Raw genomic sequence first — 18,171 nt, 5'->3', positions numbered from 1 at the left:
CATAATTAGCCTCATGATAATGAAAAGTAACCTTACATAAGATGATGCGTGCGCGAAAATAGCATTAGCATCTTGAACACATAATTAGCCTACCAATATTTACATGTAACTTTACATAAAATGAGGCAAGCGCAAAAATAGCATTAGCATCTTGAACTGTAAGACCTGGAATTACATTTATACGACATTACAGATACATAATTAGCCTACTGATAATGAAAAGTAACCTAAAATAAGATGATGCGTGCGCGAAAATAGCATTAGCATCTTGAACACATAATTAGCCTACCAATATTTACATGTAACTTTACATAAGATGATGCGAGCGCAAAAATAGCATTAGCATCTTGAACTGTAACGCATTTAACGAGAGCGGTCAGTGACGATTCTAGCATTTATATGACATTACAGCTACATAATTAGCCTACCGGTAATTATAAGTAACCTTACATAAGATGATGCGAGCGCAAAAATAACATTAGTATCTTGAACACATAACCAGCTTGCCAATATTTATATGTAACTTTACATAAGATGATGCTAGAGCAAAAATAGCATTAGCATCTTGAACTTTAAGACCTACAATTACATTTATATAGTACAACATGGATGATTATTTTTAGCTCTACAAAAGAAGTTCTTGTTTTTCACAGGTGGTCAAATAAATGTGATTCTAATTCAAGCTATTCAATTACCAGCATGCTAAATAAATCTTAAAAACATTTTTTTTCAATACCAATATACATTTAATGGAGCATTTCCTACCTTTGTTAGCACTTACGTCGCGCATGTTGATGGACGTGGAAGCAACTCCATCTTCCGGACCTCCGCTCATGTAAACAAAGACATTTTTTTGTTAGCACTAATGCAATTTGACTGAGATTGCATGTTTTAAACACAAAACATTTAGAAAAAATAATTTTTTTGCCGATGAGACACCTCGGAGGTCCCTATAAATTTGACCGTTTGCACACTTTGTCTGGAATGGGAGTCTACTGACCAGTAATAATTTAACCGAGACGTAACTCATAATTTGAGCAACTTTGACATTTATTGAGACCCTCGGGAGGGGAAAAAGTCAGCTCCACCAAGTACAAACAATCTGGGGGGGTACTAAATTTGACGTTTTCTACAAAATACTAGTCAAAACATACAGGCTGCCGGTGTAGCTAATATTGTGGCCATTTCATTAGGAACATCTGGGGGTCAATGGGGGGGTCTGCAACACAATGACATTTGTCTAGCTACTAAGAGAGACTATGACCAAATAAACTATAGTTTGAGGGTGTACTTAATATTTTGGACACTTCATTAGGTACACTTAGAGGTGGTGGGGGGGGGGGGGAACTTCAGCGTCACATGATGTCTGCTATGATACAATATGACCACATAAACTGGGTCGAGGGTGTACCTAATATTTTGACCAGCTAGGACATATCATTAGGTACCCTGCTTGGGGTGGGGGTCACCTTCAGGTAACTTGGGGGCTCTACTACCCACTCCTGAAAATCATCTACTGACCACAATAGTGCATAATACACAATTGGTGTGATGCATCTAACATTTTGGACACATATCAGGTACTATTGGGGGTGTCGGGGGCCAAGGGTCTAAGGAAGTAACCACTTCACTTAGTCACAATCAATGGAGCGCCTATGAAATCTGTCTACTCAAGCCAACTGACTATGAACACAACACTAAAATCTCACCAAATATTAACAACAATTGGAAAAAGTATACAAGGGGGTCGATATGGACAATATGGACACAAATCGATCACCATGGCACATCATTTCACATCCCAATCACTTATTTAAGCTTCAAAGTGCAAGAAAAGAGGAGAATGTTACCCAGTGGGCGGAGCTAAGGAAGCTCATTATCATATTGTCAGATTAAATTGTCCAATTTTCAGGCTTGAAATGCATGGCAAGTGACTACCAAGAGTGTTGGGAAGACATTTGGACTCTTATCCGAGCAGTTTGGCTTCATTTCATGCACTTTTAAGTTGGCCACGCCCCTTCGGCATGAAATGGGGCAAAACGTCGACTCAAACCCTGGCAATCCCCTTGCCTTCCAAGCCTTCCAAGCCTTGCACCTTCGGCGCTGGAGTCGGTGGGCGGAGTCTGCGCCAGACACGCCCACCGGTCCACCCCGAATGCATTTTTTTTTCAAGCTCTGCGCACAAAAACACTCCCTTCAAGTGTCAAAACACACCCTCAGCCGCACTGCGCATGCCCAATAAATTTAAATAAACCCCACCCGCAAAATAATTTTATCGTTAAATAAAACTAGCCTATTTCATCAAATGTAAACATTAACCTATGCATTATGCAAAATCCATGAAAACAATTCATACTTCAAAGGGGAAAATCAATATTGCAGTCATTCTGTCCTTGCGCAATATTAAAAAATAATAATAAAAAATAAACCAGTCTGCATTTGCAGATGGCATGACTATCATTTGATATATATCTATAGTATTATTTTTACTACTTTGTGTTAGATAATCTTGCAAATTAAATGTTTAATTAAATTGTGAAGGTTGGCCATATGTTTTTATCTTATCTGGGATATGAAAATCAAGCTGAACAGAAAATAAGTGCACGTTTTACTAGTAGAAATAAACATCAAGAGACGCTTGTAGTAGAAAATTGCATCATTTCTTACCTTATTCGTGACTTTCGTTGTGCAGCCTGCATCGATTGCAAAAAAACAGCCAAAAAACCTCGAAAAAACTCCTTTCTTGCGGACTACTGTTCGTGTAATCCATCAAACGTAACTCGGTTGTATTTACTGTAAATTCCCTCATTTAAATCATGCGATAAAGCGTCGAAAAACGATTTACAAACAAAATAAACCACGACAAACAAATCCGTCAATCGCTTCTTGTTCCGGTCCGTGTGTCACTTCCGGTCCCCACTGTCACTGTCAACGAGGGTTTTTCTCTGACGTCATTTCGGGATCCCGAGACAACGCGCATGCGTAAACGCGTCATTCGAGTGTAGATGCCATTCTACAACATTTATAATGTTTATTTCATGACAAAAGCAGACAACACACATTTTTTTGAAGTTGCTTTATTTCCTCATATTAATAATGTGCTATATTCATCTTGTGCCTTCTCAAACAAAGTATAAACTAACTTTTTAGCTATGAGTCTGTAGACGAGTATGACGTCATGCTATTCTATTGTTTTCCTTATGAAACATAAGGTAACTTGTTGCCCTCCTGTGGCGATTATAAGCATTGCACTCTTCAATGTTTTTGTTTTTTCCCACTCAACTATATGTACTCGTTTCTAATACAATCTTTTAGTATAGCCGGACATCTAGCATATAGTGGACCAGAATCTCTAGTATTTTGAGTTCTTTAACGACATCCTATTGGCTTGCAGACCGTTATCCATTTTTGTGAACACCTACCGAAACCCACGAAGACGTTTGCCAGATTCCTCTGACCTGACAAGACCCGACAAGCGACAAAGAATCCGACCGCACCCTCAGCCAGCTTCAAACTAGCTCCGGCACCACCTTGCCTCACATGATCCCTTCAAGTTTTGCATAACCAAAACCAAAAAAAACCAAACAAACACACCCAGACAACGTCACTGTGATTTGTTATCGTTTTAATGAATGAAACCGTTTTTCATAGAAAAATCACGTAACCCCGCCTTTTCCAGGAAGTCCCGAGGCTCATACTATTCACATGCAATAAAAAGGTGTAAAAGAATGTTTACGGGCGGCGAGTCCCAGCAAATCCCACGAGAAGTCAAACTGCTTTTTTTTCACACAAACGCTTGCGAGCGAGTCTTTCGGTCCCGCCGTCACTGACCCGCCGATCCCGTGGTGTCGTCGCTGTCGGCGCCGGCCTCGCCGTCCGGGCCCTCGTTGCCCCGCCGCGGCCCCTTGGCCTTCAAGAGGGCGCTGTCGGGGTGCAGCGAGGTGATGTGAAGCTGCAGCTCGTCCTGGGTGGCCGCCGTGTGGCCGCACTCCTCGCACACGTATAGCTTGTTGCGGCGCTCCTTGTAGGCGTACTGCAGCGTGACGCTGTGGATCTTTTTCATGTGGGACTCCAGCGAGCAGCGTTGCGTGAAGGCCTTGTCGCACACCTCGCACTTGTAAGGACGGACTCCTGCGACCAAAATAATACCATAACGGCGTGTTAATTTGTCGATATGTTAGCAAACGTAATGTTCCAATACAGTGGTACATCGAGATATGATCTTAATCCGTTCGTATGTCGAGCTTTTCGTAACGTTTCCCATTGAAATGAATTGAAAACTAATTAATTCGTTCCAACCCTCTGAAAAAAACACCCAAAACTGGATATTGGATTGGAAAAAAATGTTTTATTTCTTCTAATTTGCCATCTATTAACAAAGTAACACACAGTTGTACCTCGTGATACAACATGTACGAGGACTGAACGATTTATTCAGACGAGTTTCGACCAGGAAATGCACAACGCGCATGCGCGGGCAAAAAGAGGGCTTTCTGGGTAATGAAGTATACTCCTGCACACAACACCGATAGCCAATAGCACCCTTTCTCAGAATAAAACTTCATTACCCACAATCAATACGTGGGTAGGCTGTTATTCCTTCCTTAGCCTGTTAGCTCCCGCGATCGCTCATTCAAGACTACTTCTCGTTGGCAAGTGGTCGTGCGTTATCCTATTGTGAGGACATTTGTGTGCATCATTTTCGGAATATTTTGAAGGGAATACAACAGCAAACAGTCCATCGATAGCGAACGTGAGGGTGGAGGCGTGGCAAACCGCTAACGCGGAAAACGAAGGTAACAAAAGATTAAGACAAAACTAGAATTCAGTTTTGTGTAAAGTTACATTAAACATATGTTTGAGTGTGTCTGTATATATTTATCCAAGTTAATTTAAATTTGTTTGTTCGTTTACGAGTGCGTTGTGGATAAAGTCCTAATTCTACTTCTATTAAACCCATTTTATTACTATTAAACCACTAGTTATGTGTTACTTTGTCAATATATGGCGAATTAGAAGAAATAAAACATTTTTTCCCAATCCAATATCCTGTTTTTGGTGTTTTTTCAGAGGGTTGGAACGAATTAATTTGTTTAAATGTGTTTAATATAACTAAAATTGGGCGGTGATGTGTGCACGAGTATACTACATTACCCAGAAAGCCCTATTTTTGCCCGCGCATGCGCGTTGTGCGTTTCCTGGTCGAAACTAGTCTGAATAAATCGTTCAGTCCTCGTAGATATAGCGGTTATACACGAAAGAGATGCGGCAAAAAAAGACAGTGCGCTACAATGATAAACAGCCTCTCATGTCATGGCCACCTGGCTTGGTCACATCTCGAAATTTTTGTCGTACCAAGAGCTAAACATACTCTTAAATATTCGTATATCTTCATATTCAGCCCGAAGGACCAATTAAAAACGTCACAGGAGAATCAGGTCTTAAGTTTAGAGACGGTAAACGTGGACACCAAAAGCAAGAGAGAAAGACGTTATCTGATGCTGCTTGGAAACTATGTTATTATTCTCCAGATTGGAAACAATGTTCATGAAGCAATCATGTTTTATAGCTATTGAGTGTTGAATGTCAAAGTACAGTGGTACCTCGACATACGAGTGCCTTGACATACGAGTAAAGTTTTGAGCAAATATTTATCTTGAAATACGAGATAAAAAGAACATCATGGGGATGGTCTTTCTGGTCACAATCTCTCTACGAGCACTGGGCGGAGCGTTGCATTTTTTCAGTGTTTTTTTTTCCCGTTAGTCAGTGCGAATGGCGGAGTGTTCGCTAATACGAGAGGAGTATATACTACGCCTCATTGGCAAGTGGTCGTGCGTTATCCTATTGTGAGGACATTTGTGTGCATCATTTTGGGAATATTTTGAAGGGAATATACAGCAAACAGCCTATCGATAGGTTGCATGTAAAAGTCAGGGTGGAGGCGGGGCCAATAAAGCCAACCCGGGAGAAGAAAGGTATCAAAATTTAAAACAAAATGACAATTAAGTTTAGTGTAAGGTTAGCTTAAGCTTATTTTTGAGTGTGTCTGCATTGTCATCCAAGTTCATTTCAATTTGTTTATGTCATGTTACAAGGGTGTTGCCATGCAAAAAGTCTCATTTTAGCACTATTAAACACATTTTAGTACTATTAAACCACTAGTTATTTGTTACTTTGTTAATAGATGGCGAATTAGAACAAATAACAATGTTGTATCCTGTTTTGGGTGTTTTTTTCAGAGGGTTGGAACAAATTAGTTTGTTTTTAGTTCATTTCTATGGGAAACATTCGTTTGAGTTGCGAGAAAATCAACATACGAGCTCAGTCCCGGAACGCATTAAGCTCGTATCTCGAGGTACCACTGTAATGTACATTAGTACAAAGATAACTTACCCGTGTGGGTGCGCACGTGTCTTTTGAGGTCAAACGTGTCGTTGAATCCTTTGCCGCAGAAGCTGCAGAGGTGTCGCTTATTCTCGTTATGACACTTCATATGTCTGTTCAACATACGCTGGTGCTGAAAGTTTTTGCGGCAAACCTGAAGACGGTCAAAAAAAAAGGGAGGGTTATGTCAGACCACCGGAAATCTCACTTCTCCAAAACGTGGGTCGTACCTGACATGCGTAAGGTGGCGCCGCCCTGTTGGTGGAGGTCTGAGCGGCAGGCCGGCCCGCTGAGTAGGGAAACCCGGAGGATGGCGGGATGGCGGTCCCGCCGATCGGGGTCTCGGCGGCGTGCGGTGGAGTCGGGTCCGGGTCGGACAGCAACTCGCCCGTGGTCACCTGCCGTCGGAGAGAAGCGGTTGGGTTGGACGGTACACGGTCGATTGGTCGCCAGGAAGGTAAGTGATAATTACCATTTAAATCGTTGCTCAAATTCCCTAAATAAAAACTGTGAATGACTCTTTAGTCATACTTAATGCCCTAGTAATTCAGTGGCGGTCCGTGCATTTTCTTGTAGCGCCTTCAACGAATCAATCCAACCCTCAAAAACTATTTTATGGGTATAAAACCTCTACTGCAGCTACAGCTGCGACACATAAATAATAATCAATAAATCAATGCACCAAAATGGGGTAAAATCCACTTCCTAGCAGCATTTAATGATTAAATACAAATACTGGAGCTTTTCAGACATTACAACCGGGCCAGGGAGGTGATTTCCCCAATTTCCTCTGCTGAAATGTGATTGGTTAAATGCTTCAATATGAAAACACACATCTGGAAGCAGTGCAACCAGGGGGGGAAGGAAGCTAACAGACAATTTGGAATGATTTAATAAGTATTGATGGACAAAATATAATATATGATTCAGATATTTCTTAGGCCAGCAGATAAGGCCTTGAAGGCCCTGACGGCCCGCCACTATAGTAATTATTAGGCTAAAGAAAAGCTCCAAATTTCCCGGACTTGTATTGTTTTTTGTTGGAGAACTTGTTCAGACCCTGACTGACGTAGCTTCTTAAAGGGACAACGCATGTACATACAAACTCTTATACACTCACACAGTCAGTGAAACTGCTCATGGCCATTGTTGGCTTTTATTGATGCGGAGACCGTGTTGTTTTACCTTGTTTTGGCCATCGGTCTTTTGGTCGCCGGTCTTTTGGTCGCCCGTTGTCGCGGTCGGGGCGACCAAAAGCCCGGCGACCAATCGACCGCACACGGGGTTGGACGATGGCGCCGAGTCTTGGCCCTGATTCCACTAGCTCACCTTTATTTTGGAGCGGACAAACTCCAAGTCCCCCCGCGACCTCTTCTGGACCTCCACCACGTCGTCCTGATTGGCCGGCGGACTCGGCGGTTGGCCCAGCGCCGTGCAGGACGGCAGTTCCGCTCGCGCAAGGCGTTCGGGTAGCGTCTGCTTGGTCAGGCAGAGCGGCACCGCCTCGGCCGGACTCGCCTCGTCCTCGTTGGCGAGGACGGACGGCGGGAAGATGGAGGCTGGACACAGATTTAAGGAAGAGGGAGTGTTAGCGTAGCAATATCATGTTTTGGATTGGATAACTTTATTCAGGAGGGATAATTTCGTTGTCACAGTAGCAAGAAGGTGAGAATGCAGAAATAGGGAAAGGTATTTTAGACATAAATAGATAGGTAATAAGTAGGGAGCAAAAGGCTTTGTGTTTTAGCCTGGCGTCGTTCAAGCACCCCCGGTCGGACCCGTCGGACCAGATGGGCCTGCGGGTTGAGCTCTCTCATCTCAGACAATGTGAGATTTGTGTGTCAAAGCGAAATGCAAATAGAACGGTGTGTTCAAGTTCAGGGGTCTTTTCAGACCCATTGCAAACCCCACGGTAGTAACAAAAAAAACGCTTGAGCGTCTTTGTAATTAGTTGCGAGAGTTTCCCTGGAAAGAATGAGTGTGTTTGGGGTCTGTAACTAAGACAGAAGGGGGGGAAAAACTTGACGTGACTTGTTACTGTAATTCCAATGTCATATGTTCACGTTATTGAAACTGTTTGCTAAAGGTGTGCGACGTCTGCTAGGTCCGTTACAAGTCGTGACATCCAATAACCATTAACCTAGTGAGGAAGTGCAAGACATACAAACGCAGGATTTGTCAACCGCGTTGACGGTTCGCGTCCGCGAGGACCAGATTCCGAAGAAGGAGCCGCTAGATTCTGCCAAGTAGACGTTGCTATGGTATGAGGAAGTAAAAAATCTAGGGTTGGGACTACATTTTTGGTTTCAGGACCGGTCTCTCGATCACTCTTGGTTTTGTCGTCTTAAATACTGATTTTCAGTCGAGACCAGAACTGCAAAAATTCCTTTTGCAAGTTCTGGCCTTGAGTACAAGACTGGCTAAATATGTATGTAGCTTGTTAGCTTAGCATGATGCTTCATAAAAGCAATGGGACTTAAACACGCTCCATTACGACACGAGTCGGGCAGGTAGAGCAAGTAACGGCACATACCTAAAGTTTTAAGACCGTTGTTGGGCTTGGTGGAATTATTTTGTTTATACAATCTCTTGTTTTATAATGTCTTAACTCTTTCAGCGCCATTGACGAGGATGGACGTCCAATAATGGTTTCGATGTTTACGAGTGACAAACTATTTACAATTCTTTCTATGGCGACTCTATTGCGGTCAATGGCAACCCAATGGTTAATATCAATCTACTTTTCAGTTTTTTTTTAATGTTTCTAGTTTTATTTGAGGTTTTTCTGGTGGGCAAATTTTGTTTTTAATCCATTAGTTTATTCTTTGCATATTTCTTTGTGTTTTTTCCTCTAGTTTGACTTTTGATAATGTCTAAAATGCCATGTATGTGTCATACATATTATGTTTTTAAATTAAACTCAAGGAAGTTATTTTTTTAAACTGTTTTTATCACCGTTTTAAATGTAAACAATTGACATTACAGAGCAAAAATGTGATGAATAAATAAAAGATGCCACACTTGGAGATGTTGTGCTCTACCTAGGACAATGATGACATGTAATTTGGGGTTGGGGGGCTTTTGGGTGTTGTCTTGTTATCTGATGTTTACAGTTGAAAGCAACAATGGGGATTGTCTTGAGGGGTGCGCTTCCATATAAAGTGGGATGAGGGGGGCCCCAATGTGGGATAAAAAACAAAAAAACAACACAAAAAAACCCCGGTCAAACTCTGAAAATTAACACAAAAAAAGTTTTAAAAATATCATTAAAAAATACCATTTTCATTAGAATACTTTGAATTGGAACCCGCATATTCGGTTGCTCAACTCAGCTGCCCGTTACTCGACCGCCGTGTCCCGTTACAACGCCGCCCCCAGCGGGTCGAAGACACCCGGAACCGCCGAGAGCTCTAGCCGAGTTAGCATGCACTCACCTGGGATGTAGACATCCCCGCGCTCGTGGTCGGGCAGCTCACTCCAGTTCCGTTTCCCCGGCGAAACGTTAGCCTTCTTCACCAGGAAGGCTCGGGGCATGATGGCTCCCTACTTTTTTTCCCACTTTCCCCCCCTTTCTTTATCTTCTTCTTTTTCTTCTCCCTCCGCCTCCGTGGGCACACAGGTGAGGAGTCCACCTGAGCTAAAGTCCGTTACTTCCCGCCTGGAGGTGGAGGAGGAGGAGGGGGAGCGGGCCAGGAGATCCGTCCGTCCGTCCGTCCGCACACGCGCACGCACGATCGGGGAGCGCCGATAAGTTTGTCCGCCAGTTCGAGCGCTTAAGAAACCGCCGCACAGGTAGTCGCTTAAGAGCAGCGCGAGCGTCCCCAGTGCGCATGCGCAGCACAAATAACGGTGACAAGGAGTAGGAAAAGAAGAAGGGCGTCCCTCTAGGGCGGAGGCCTCAGTTTACCTGCTAGACCGGTTCCCCCGCCTCATTATGGTTCGTCATAAATCTCCACGGAATGGGAGGGAACGTGACGATTGTCTACCCAAACATCCAAACAAACAAAGATAACTTTCAATTAAAAAAAAACCAAACTAAAATGGCTGAAAAAATGCATTGTTTTGACCACTTTGACCACAAAAAGTAACTTTAGAATATTATTCAGACTAAGGAAACATATTCACATCCATCGCTCTCCGTGTTCAGACGGATTGGACGTTTCAAACGTCATTTTCGGAACCACTTTATCCTCACTAGGGTCGCGGGGAGTGCTGGAGCCTACCACAGCTGACTTCAATTGGTGGTCAGCCAATCACAGGGCACAAGGAGACAAACAGTCATATCTAGGGGCAATTTAGAGTGTCCAATCAGCCTACCATGCAAAGCACGAGGACACCAGAGTACCCAGAGAAAACCCACATAGGCCCAGGCTCAGATGCCAACTCCACACAGGTGGATGTGACCTGGATTTGAACCCAGGTCCCCCAGTTTGAGGCCAACGCACTATCCACTCATCCACCCCCATTTCAAACATGTTTATCTAATAACAACCACCCCGGTTAAGACTAGAGGAGCCCCCCGAGAACAACCCACAACTTTTCTAACCTTTGACCCTTTCTTTTCTCATCATATCACCCATCCCTCCATTTTGAGTTGAATATCTTCGGAAAAATAACGTTTACCGAACTGCCATTTCTAACGACCGCAAGTAGGAAACACTGTTTGGGTGTGTGGTATGTTGCCCGGGCGGTCCGGGGAGTTTGGGGTGACATATTTTCCAACTTTTACCCAACCTTCCCATGCAATATTGGACAAATAAAACAATATTTTTGGGGGGATAAAGTACTCTACCAGGAGTCGTGAGGATAAACACAAGAAAAAACAAGCAAAAAAACCTAACATTCTCCATTCTATGAACAGGCGTTAGTCTGGGTGACCACCAGGGGGCGACAAAGAACTACCATGCGATGTAAACGCCGAAGAAGAGCGCTACCCGAAACTCAGGTGCGGCTGTCCGGACATTTTCAACCTTCTCCACAGTGACTCAATTTTCCCCCCGTCTAGAGACGATGTCCTCCCGGAAGAGACTAACTGAAGGGGACGGGCCGACTGACCTTAAAATGAGCAAAACGGGCACCAGGAAGAGACACGTCGCCGCGTTGGTCCTGGCGAGGGGGGGAAGCAAAGGTATCCCCCTGAAGAACATCAAGATGTTGGCAGGGGTGCCTCTGATTGGATGGGTCATCAGAGCCGCGGTGGACTCCGACATGTTCGATAGGTAAAGTCAACCGGATGTCATTCCGCAAGAAACGGCCTTTTAAGTGGGCGTCACGCCACAAAGGGAATTATTAATGATAATAATATAATATATATATATAAGATTCAATTTGCATGAAATGCATTAAAAACCAAGACTTGCACAAGATCCGAAATCGCAAAACCGAGATAAGGATCATAAACGTGACCTTTATGATATATTTGTAGCATTTTACTGCGTGGAATTTGAGATAAAAACTTTGATACATTTCCTGTTGGGAATGCAGTCAATTTACAATGTGTCAAAGTGGCGGCCCGGGGGGCCAAATCTGGCCCGCCGCATCATTTTGTGTGGCCCAGGAAAGTAAATGATGAGTGCCGACTTTCTGTTTTAGGATCAAATTAAAATGAAGAGTATAGATGTATATTAAATTTCCTGATTTTTTTCCCTTTTAAATCAATAATTGTAATTTTTTAATCCATTTTTTTCTGTGTTTTTAGTTTAAAAATCATTTTGTAAAATCTAAAAATATATTTAAAAAAAGCTAAAATAAACATTGTTTTATATCTATAAAAAATGGAATATTCAGGGCTTTTAATCCAGTTCTTTTAATGCATTTATAAAAAAAAATCTAAATATTATATCTAAAATGGTCCGGCCCACATGAAATCGAGTTGACGTCTGACACCCTTGATTTACATGCTTTTTTAAAATGAGCAGATCCTAGAAATGGAACAGAATTTATATTTGTTTATATACTTTTTACAGCGTATGGGTGTCCACTGATCACGAGGATATCGAGCAGGTGGCCTTAGCCTGGGGCGCCCAGGTCCACCGCCGAAGTCCCGAAGTCTCCCGAGACGCCTCGTCGTCCCTGGAGACCATCCAGGAGTTTCTGCGACTCAATCCGGGTACGAAACGGATCTAGGCGATTATTGACGTTAGCACGCTATAAAAAATGATCAATCTTTGTTTGCAAAGAGGTGGACATCCTGTGCCACATCCAGGCCACGTCACCCTGCCTCCACCCGTTCCACATCAAGGAGGCCTTGGAGCTGATCACCTTGCACGGCTTCGACTCGGTCTTCTCGGTGGTCCGGCGCCATCAATTTCGCTGGCGGGAGGTCAAGAAAGGATGTAGGTGACCACGTGTGTAGTGGTTCGCTTTGTACGGCCACGTTTATAGCCAAGTCCGGTCCTTCTCGCAGCTGACGACTTGACCGAAGCCCTCAACCTGGACACGGCCAACCGCCCTCGCCGTCAGGACTGGGATGGCGAGCTGTGTGAGAATGGGTCTTTCTATTTCACCACCACTGAGATCATCACCAAACAAGGACTCATGCAGGTGAAGACGTTTGCCTATAGTACAATTTTTCTTCATACTAATTACTCATTATGAGGGTCCAGGGTGGGAAGGTGTCTTACTACGAGATGCTTCCCGAGTACAGCGTGGACATCGACGTGGACATTGACTGGCCCGTGGCGGAGCAGAGAATCCTCAGGTACCAAGACATTTTTTTTTTTGCGTCTTGACCGTCCCATGCTGTACCCGCGCCGCCTCGCAGGTACGGCTACTTCGGTCGGGGGACCCCCGAAGTGGTCCGCTTGATGTTCTGCAAGGTGCTGGGATGCTTAACGGACGGAAAGATCTACCTGTCCACCGCCGGGGAGGAGATGGTGTCCATCAGCGTTCAAGATGTCGCCGCCATCCGCATGCTGCAGAAGGACGACGTGGAGGTTCGTTAACTCCGCCTCCGTTGGAGTCGTTTTGATTTACGCAGGTTCCCGGGTACGCAGGTGGTGCTGTTGACCGCCGCCGATGACCCGGCGGGGCAGACGTTGGCCGACAGTCTGGCCAAGCGGACGGGATGCCGGGTGATGCGGTTGGGGGAGGAGCCCGCTGACGATTTGGCGTCGGCGTTGAAGGCGAAGAAGTTGGCGTGGAAGGACGTGGCATACATGGGTAAGGCGTTGTTCGTTGTACGTCCGACGAGTCGCCGTTTCAAACACGTGTGGTTCGGTCAGGAAATGACGCCCCCGACGTGGATTGCCTCAACCTGGCCGGGTTGAGCGCCGTACCCGCCGACGCGCCGGTGGTGGCCGTCAACGCCTGCAAGTACACCTGCCACCGTGCGGGGGGGAACAACGTCGTCCGGGAGTTCGCCGAACACATTCTGTTGCAGAAGGCGAAGGCCAAGTCTCAAATGAAGCAGGACCGCATCAATTAAGTTCTGAATGTAATCAGGAATCCAATCAAAGCTTTTCTATTTTTGCACTATGCTTGTTTTGGTCTTTTATAAATCATGTTTACTTCATCTACTGTGATTTATGGTGTTCACATTCTGAAGCAACGGCAGGGCATGTCCTGTTCGTCAAAACACCGAGGTAATGATGCTAGCTAGCTACTAGATTACTAGATTCTACAAAAACCTGATTTTGAAGTCTTACTATAAAAAATCCAATGGCAATAAAGTCATTTCTTGATTATTTATACATGTTGTCCTTTCTGCGCACGAATGCTAGCATGAACCACTCGAAAATATGATAGCGTTTTAATCGATTCAAGAGATTCAATAAGAAGGCAGCGGAATCAACGCAAATCAAGGGTATCGACCGAATCGGGTGCGACTTTGGGGCGCTTCATTCCGAAGTGTTGACCGGCGTGATGACGAGCGGGCCGTCGTTGTTTCGGACTCTGTTGGTGCAAGGGCTCAAAAACGGCAAAATGCACTCGGTGAAGTTGTCGTTGAACGTGTAGATGTGGAGTTTGGCCTCCACGTTGTAAAAAGAAACCTGTCCTCCCTCAAAGTCGACGAATATTCCGATTTTGTTGGGCCGGAGGCTGAGGTGCACGTCGGTGGAGGGCTCGGTCCGACAGGCGTATTTGTTCCTGAGGACGGCACGTGATGCTAATCTGTTAGCAATTCAAATCGTATCGTTTGAAACATGGTCTTGTCAACTTACTTATCTCTCAAACTGAGAAACCAGTATCCGTTACTGGGGGTCACCTCAATCTTGCCCTTCCTATTGATGGATTGTTTGGCCACGCCTAGATCCCAGTCAGTCTTCCCGCCCACGTGGACCTAAGACGGTACTTTGAAACGGCGCCGCTCGTCCGATGATGGTCCAACGCTCGCCATTACCTCCCAGTAGTGTCGCCCCGAAGAGATGGCCTCCCTCCCCAGGACGCACACAACCCGGTCAAACCTCTCGGCGTTGTCGGGAAACAGCTGGTGTCGGTCGCCGCATCGCACCTGCAACCAAGAGACAGCCAAGTGAGGCGGGATAAACCACGGGAACCCGGTTCGGAAGGACGCCACGGACGCCTTACGCTTTTCATGTCGTCGGACAGGAGCAGTCTGGGATGGGCCGTGTTGCAGTCCAGGGTGATGTCAACTGCGGCGGCGAGAAAGACGGCGTGAGGCGATGGGGCGTGTCTCCTGGATCTGCTCGGACAACGTACCTGCGTACTCTTGTACCTTCTTGATCCCTGTGAAGAAACGGACAAAGTTGGGCAAAGGCTGTCCAAAGTCCAGTTATGTTTTGCTCCGTATAATAAAACGTGAATTTTTCTGAAAATAATAGCTCTGCTGTCACACTCACTGGGCTGTGCACGCACCAGACTGGTTTCCAGTGACGAGGGCGTGAAACCTGAAAAATGAAAAATCATTCCCGAACCCCGAGTGAGCATAACATAGCATACTCTTGGACGAACCCATCTCAGTGATGCCCCTCAGTTGTTCCTGGAACTTCTCCACTTCACTTGCCAGCGACCTACAGATGGCGCCGATGCCCAGGTCACAGTTGAGGGAGACGGCCGACCAATCGCGGCCGGGCGGAGGAGTGGAGACGGTGGCAAAATTCTGGAGAGGAACATAAACATTCCGTGTGTCATACGTTTTAAATCATTAAGTATGACCGTATTTTCTCGCATATAAGCCGTATTTGTGGCTAAAAGAATGATGACTAAATAATCAGGGTACGGCTTATATGCGAGAAATTACGGTATTTTGACTCACCTTGATACCGTCTATGTGGTCATCCGAGGTGTAGAGTTGCGCGAGGGTGCTCTCCCGCACCCGTAGCTCTTGAACCTCCAGCTCCAGCTGCTGTACCATGGCGTCCGCCTGGTTCACCGCCACCACCCGGTTGGCCTCCACGACGTGGGTGAGGTCCGCCTGCGCTCGCTCGATCGCCGCCGTCAACGCCGACATCATGGAGACGCTACCGGCCGTGGTCTGGTTCGCCGCCAGCTGGGCCCACACAAAACATTGCCCAAAAACTTCTCAAAATAGACAAACCATTGCCTTCGGAAGAGCGGCTCGGACGGTGGGAGTCCTGCGTGTTGGACAGACCTCGAGTTGGGACCGTGACGATTGGATTTCTTCAATCTTCAAGAGTCTTTCTTGGATCGAGTTCTGGGTATGCTGCTCCGATTCTTTGAGCTGAGCCTGGACACAGTGGCAAAAACGGGAATGGAACTCACAGGAACCCGTTGAAATCGGTACTCGGACGTTTCGTCGAAAGACGTTTGGTCCCCGGACGTTTGGTCGACCGGACGTTTGGTAGAATGGACATTTGGTCGACCGGACGTTTGGTAGAACGGATGTTTGGTAGAATGGACGTTTGGTCGCCGGGTTGTTACTGTTGAAACCAGCTCTCAAAATTAAAATCATGAGAGAGTTTAATATCTAAATAACTAATATGAAAATATCAACAGTAAACTCTGTCATAATTTGACAGCGAGCGAACCCGGCGACCAAACGTCCGTTCTACCAAACTTCCAGTCGACCAAACGTCCTGGGACCAAACGTCCGGGGTTCCAAATGTCCAGGGACCAAACGTCCGGGGACCGAACGTCTGGTCACGGTTGAAATCAGACCTGCTTTTCAGCCCACGCCGCTTCCACCGACACGGTGTCGTGATCAAAATGCGCTTCGGTCTCACAGTTGGGACAGATGCACTCCCCGTCCGTCCGACAATAAATCTGCTCCCAAAGACCAATGTAAGGGTTTCTCCAGCATCCAAAAGTGACCATCTAAGAGTATTGAGGCTACCATGATCCCCCTGCGGTGAACATCGCAGAGAGGGAGGTTGTGGCTGCTCGCCGCCCCGCTCACGGTGAACCTTCTTCGGCCGGAGGACTCGCTAAAAACGACGTTAGTCTGAGCGCCGCCGCCGGCGGTGGCTTCGAAGATCGGACTTTGGTCGGGGACCGAAGAAGCAATGAAGGCTGTGACCAAGGAGGCTCCGGGGATGGGTTTACCACCTACGCCGTCACAAACCAGGTCAACTCTTAAAGGCCCGCCCACTACGACAAGCTCCCCAACTCACCTTGTTCCTCGCTAGCCCCCGTCACGCCGCCGTGAGGTCTTGGCAGCTTCTTTGTCAGTTCATCCAACAAAGCATTGGGCATAGCACATTCTCGACCTTTTACTCGACTTTTCTCTCTGGGGGAGGTTCCTCCACCCGCCCCGCCCCCAGACATGGACCGGAACTGCTCGGTGATCTCGCGCAGGGTCCGGTTGATCTGGAGGTCCGGACGCTTCTGGAAGGTCTTTTTGCATAGAGGACACTGACAGACCTGCGAAAAGGGACGACGGGTGACCAAAGGTGAAGCAACGGCGGCGGGGTGACGGATCCCAGGACCGACCTTGGCTCCATCCCAGTATTGGTTGATGCAAGAGACGCAAAAGCTGTGGCCGCAAGGCGTGGACGAGGGGTTTGTGAAGATATCCAAGCAGATGGAACACTGGAACTGGTCGCTGGACAGGAGACTGCCGTATAAGGACATCCTGTGGGAAGTAGAGGCGGAAAACAAGTCAAAGATGGCAGCGTCGATGGACAGAAGTGAATCCCACGTCCTATTTTTAACCAAAGTTGCGTTGAGAACCCAGTTAACGTAGCCCAGTTAAAGATCGTGTCCTCCAATCTGATTAGAACAAAGCAAAGGCATTAGGAATGAAGTGAGACTGGATGTTATCACATCTGTACAGCGCTGTGTTATGGTTGTTTACTGTTACAAAATAATTTGGTGAAAGTTCGACTGCGGACCTGAAATGTGATAAACAAGACTATAAGTCTGGGTCTTAAGGTAAACAAACAATGCTCTCAAATTCAAATCATAATAGAATCAAGTTAAGGTTCCAGATTGAATTCGTTTCTCTGGTTTTTATTCCTACAACACTTTCAAACACAGGTTTCCATGAAAGTGATCGCAAGATTTTTCAGCTTTTATAAAAAGAACAACATGGAGAAGACATTTCTTCGCTTGGTTACCCAAACGAGAAATTCCTGTTGGCTCACCCTTAGCTGACTTTTCTGACAACAAGCGATCCAAGCGTCACTTTGCATCTTCACCAGAATCCATAACATGTACGAGCGAGCCTACCTACCTTATTTTCGCAGGGTCGTCTCTGGCGTCCTCTCAATCCGAGCTGGTCTTCTTGACAACCGCCGACGACAACAAAATGAGGTATCAGGGTATGCGGCGGGGGTGATTTTCCTTTACCGTCACGCCCACTCGTGTGTCGTCTTCCCGGTTCAATGTGGCCGGACTGGTTGAGTAGAGAGAACCAGGAAACAT

General features: G+C 45.9%; 3 protein-coding genes across 3 annotated transcripts; 1 reads left to right on the top strand and 2 right to left on the bottom strand.

The window, feature by feature from the left end:
• Positions 1-3,608: 3,608 nt before the first annotated feature.
• On the bottom strand, positions 3,609-10,299 carry ovol1a (ovo-like zinc finger 1a). The gene is made up of 5 exons (XM_077589791.1): positions 9,822-10,299; positions 7,717-7,946; positions 6,618-6,785; positions 6,397-6,541; positions 3,609-4,131 (listed from the first exon to the last, which is right to left on the bottom strand). Exons 1-5 carry the CDS (start codon positions 9,919-9,921, stop codon positions 3,824-3,826), a joined length of 951 nt encoding a protein of 316 aa, XP_077445917.1. The 5' UTR covers positions 9,922-10,299; the 3' UTR covers positions 3,609-3,823.
• A 989-nt stretch (positions 10,300-11,288) lies between these two features.
• On the top strand, positions 11,289-14,076 carry cmasa (cytidine monophosphate N-acetylneuraminic acid synthetase a). Its single transcript, XM_077588039.1, has 8 exons — positions 11,289-11,606; positions 12,354-12,496; positions 12,567-12,722; positions 12,794-12,930; positions 12,993-13,087; positions 13,151-13,322; positions 13,383-13,548; positions 13,611-14,076. The coding sequence occupies exons 1-8, from the start codon at positions 11,398-11,400 to the stop codon at positions 13,811-13,813; spliced, it is 1,281 nt and encodes a 426-aa protein (XP_077444165.1). The 5' UTR covers positions 11,289-11,397; the 3' UTR covers positions 13,814-14,076.
• Positions 14,077-14,125: 49 nt separating this feature from the next.
• Positions 14,126-18,147, bottom strand: LOC144065308 (E3 ubiquitin-protein ligase TRIM39). The gene is made up of 14 exons (XM_077588035.1): positions 17,981-18,147; positions 17,239-17,380; positions 16,920-17,169; positions 16,643-16,854; positions 16,468-16,572; positions 15,941-16,036; positions 15,605-15,838; positions 15,301-15,448; positions 15,189-15,236; positions 15,049-15,075; positions 14,917-14,981; positions 14,729-14,839; positions 14,550-14,668; positions 14,126-14,475 (listed from the first exon to the last, which is right to left on the bottom strand). The coding sequence occupies exons 2-14, from the start codon at positions 17,377-17,379 to the stop codon at positions 14,226-14,228; spliced, it is 1,806 nt and encodes a 601-aa protein (XP_077444161.1). The 5' UTR covers position 17,380; positions 17,981-18,147; the 3' UTR covers positions 14,126-14,225.
• Between the last annotated feature and the right edge of the window lie 24 nt (positions 18,148-18,171).

The sequence above is a fragment of the Stigmatopora argus genome, chromosome 20, assembly GCF_051989625.1.
Source record: "Stigmatopora argus isolate UIUO_Sarg chromosome 20, RoL_Sarg_1.0, whole genome shotgun sequence".
Classification (NCBI taxonomy): domain Eukaryota; kingdom Metazoa; phylum Chordata; class Actinopteri; order Syngnathiformes; family Syngnathidae; genus Stigmatopora; species Stigmatopora argus.
The sequence above is the reverse complement of the archived record's forward strand: the minus strand, read 5'-3'. Positions and strand labels throughout refer to the sequence as shown.

Coding starts and splice junctions, on each gene's coding strand:
- ovol1a (XM_077589791.1), bottom strand. CDS start 9,921: ATGCCCCGAGCCTTCCTGGTGAAGAAGGCTAACGTTTCGCCGGGGAAA. Junction 7,947..9,821: donor CGGGGATGTCTACATCCCAG/GTGAGTGCATGC, acceptor ATCTGTGTCCAG/CCTCCATCTTCCCGCCGTCC. Junction 4,132..6,396: donor ACACGTGCGCACCCACACGG/GTAAGTTATCTT, acceptor TTTTGGTCGCAG/GAGTCCGTCCTTACAAGTGC.
- cmasa (XM_077588039.1), top strand. CDS start 11,398: ATGTCCTCCCGGAAGAGACTAACTGAAGGGGACGGGCCGACTGACCTT. Junction 12,723..12,793: donor GCGGGAGGTCAAGAAAGGAT/GTAGGTGACCAC, acceptor TCCTTCTCGCAG/CTGACGACTTGACCGAAGCC. Junction 13,549..13,610: donor GAAGGACGTGGCATACATGG/GTAAGGCGTTGT, acceptor TGGTTCGGTCAG/GAAATGACGCCCCCGACGTG.
- LOC144065308 (XM_077588035.1), bottom strand. CDS start 17,379: ATGTCCTTATACGGCAGTCTCCTGTCCAGCGACCAGTTCCAGTGTTCC. Junction 16,037..16,467: donor CGGCGTGGGCTGAAAAGCAG/GTCTGATTTCAA, acceptor CACTGTGTCCAG/GCTCAGCTCAAAGAATCGGA. Junction 15,076..15,188: donor TCTGGTGCGTGCACAGCCCA/GTGAGTGTGACA, acceptor GTTTCTTCACAG/GGATCAAGAAGGTACAAGAG.